We start from the raw sequence: 981 nt of genomic DNA on the forward strand, positions 1-981 counted from the left end.
CATATGAATATATAGAATTAAAAAATCATCCCATAAACATAAATACATATCCCATAATCATCAAAATAATAATCATAATTAACAATGAATAATTTAAACAATAAATATTAGTAATATAACCATATAACATTCAATTCCTTATTATTAATATAAATAAAACAACAGGACAAATATAATATAAATAATAATTTGACTTATAAATAATAAACACTTTCTTTCTAAATAGTTTAATAGCATCCCTAAAAGGTTGCAATAATCCACCTAATCCAACCTTATTTGGATACATAACCTAAAATCTTACGTTCCAATAATGTAAAAAAGCCACTCTTACTAATACATACAACTCTAAAATAACTAAATTTACTATATTTAATATCATATAATCAAAATACTTTAAAATTTATTACCTATATAATCTCTCTTTTTCTTATATTTTATTAAATTCTAAATTTAATGCACTAATCTGCCAAAGTAACTAAAATTAACCTTATTTCTTACTTTTTTTTATAAATTTTAAAATCCACAAATATAGTCCTTTCGTACAAATATTTATAAATTAACTATAGATAGAAACCGATCTGGCTCACACCGATCTAAACTCAAATCATGTAAGATTCTAAAAGTCGAACTGACTTAAATATTAAACTTCTACATTTAATTTTACCCTTCATTTCAATTCAACATCGAGGTCGCAATCAATTTTATCAATATGATCTCTCTAAAATTATTACGCTGTTATCCCTAAGGTAATTAATTCTTTTTTAATTATATAATAATCCTTCTTCTTTATTAAATACTACTAACCAATATTTTTATATTTAAATTAAAGTTTATTAAATTTAATAATCCTCCCAACTAAATATATAAACTTATCTCAACTAAAAATTATATTAAAACAATAAATTCACATATAAAATTCTATAGGGTCTTCTCGTCCCATAGTATCATTTAAAAATTTTTATTTAACTACTAAATTCAATA

The 981-nt window shown here is 21.2% G+C and overlaps 1 protein-coding gene across 1 annotated transcript in view; it reads right to left on the minus strand.

The window, feature by feature from the left end:
* LOC108748525 (NADH-ubiquinone oxidoreductase chain 1-like) overlaps nucleotides 1–981 on the minus strand; it is a gene marked incomplete at its 3' end in the record, with an annotated part of 1,735 nt that overhangs the window by 380 nt on the left and 374 nt on the right. Inside the window, 2 exon segments of the mRNA XM_018486750.1 lie at nucleotides 173–281; nucleotides 283–345. Of these exon segments, the coding sequence (XP_018342252.1) occupies nucleotides 173–281; nucleotides 283–345 (172 nt within the window).

This window comes from Trachymyrmex septentrionalis, unplaced genomic scaffold (assembly GCF_001594115.1).
Source record: "Trachymyrmex septentrionalis isolate Tsep2-gDNA-1 unplaced genomic scaffold, Tsep1.0 scaffold229, whole genome shotgun sequence".
In the NCBI taxonomy this organism is placed as follows: domain Eukaryota; kingdom Metazoa; phylum Arthropoda; class Insecta; order Hymenoptera; family Formicidae; genus Trachymyrmex; species Trachymyrmex septentrionalis.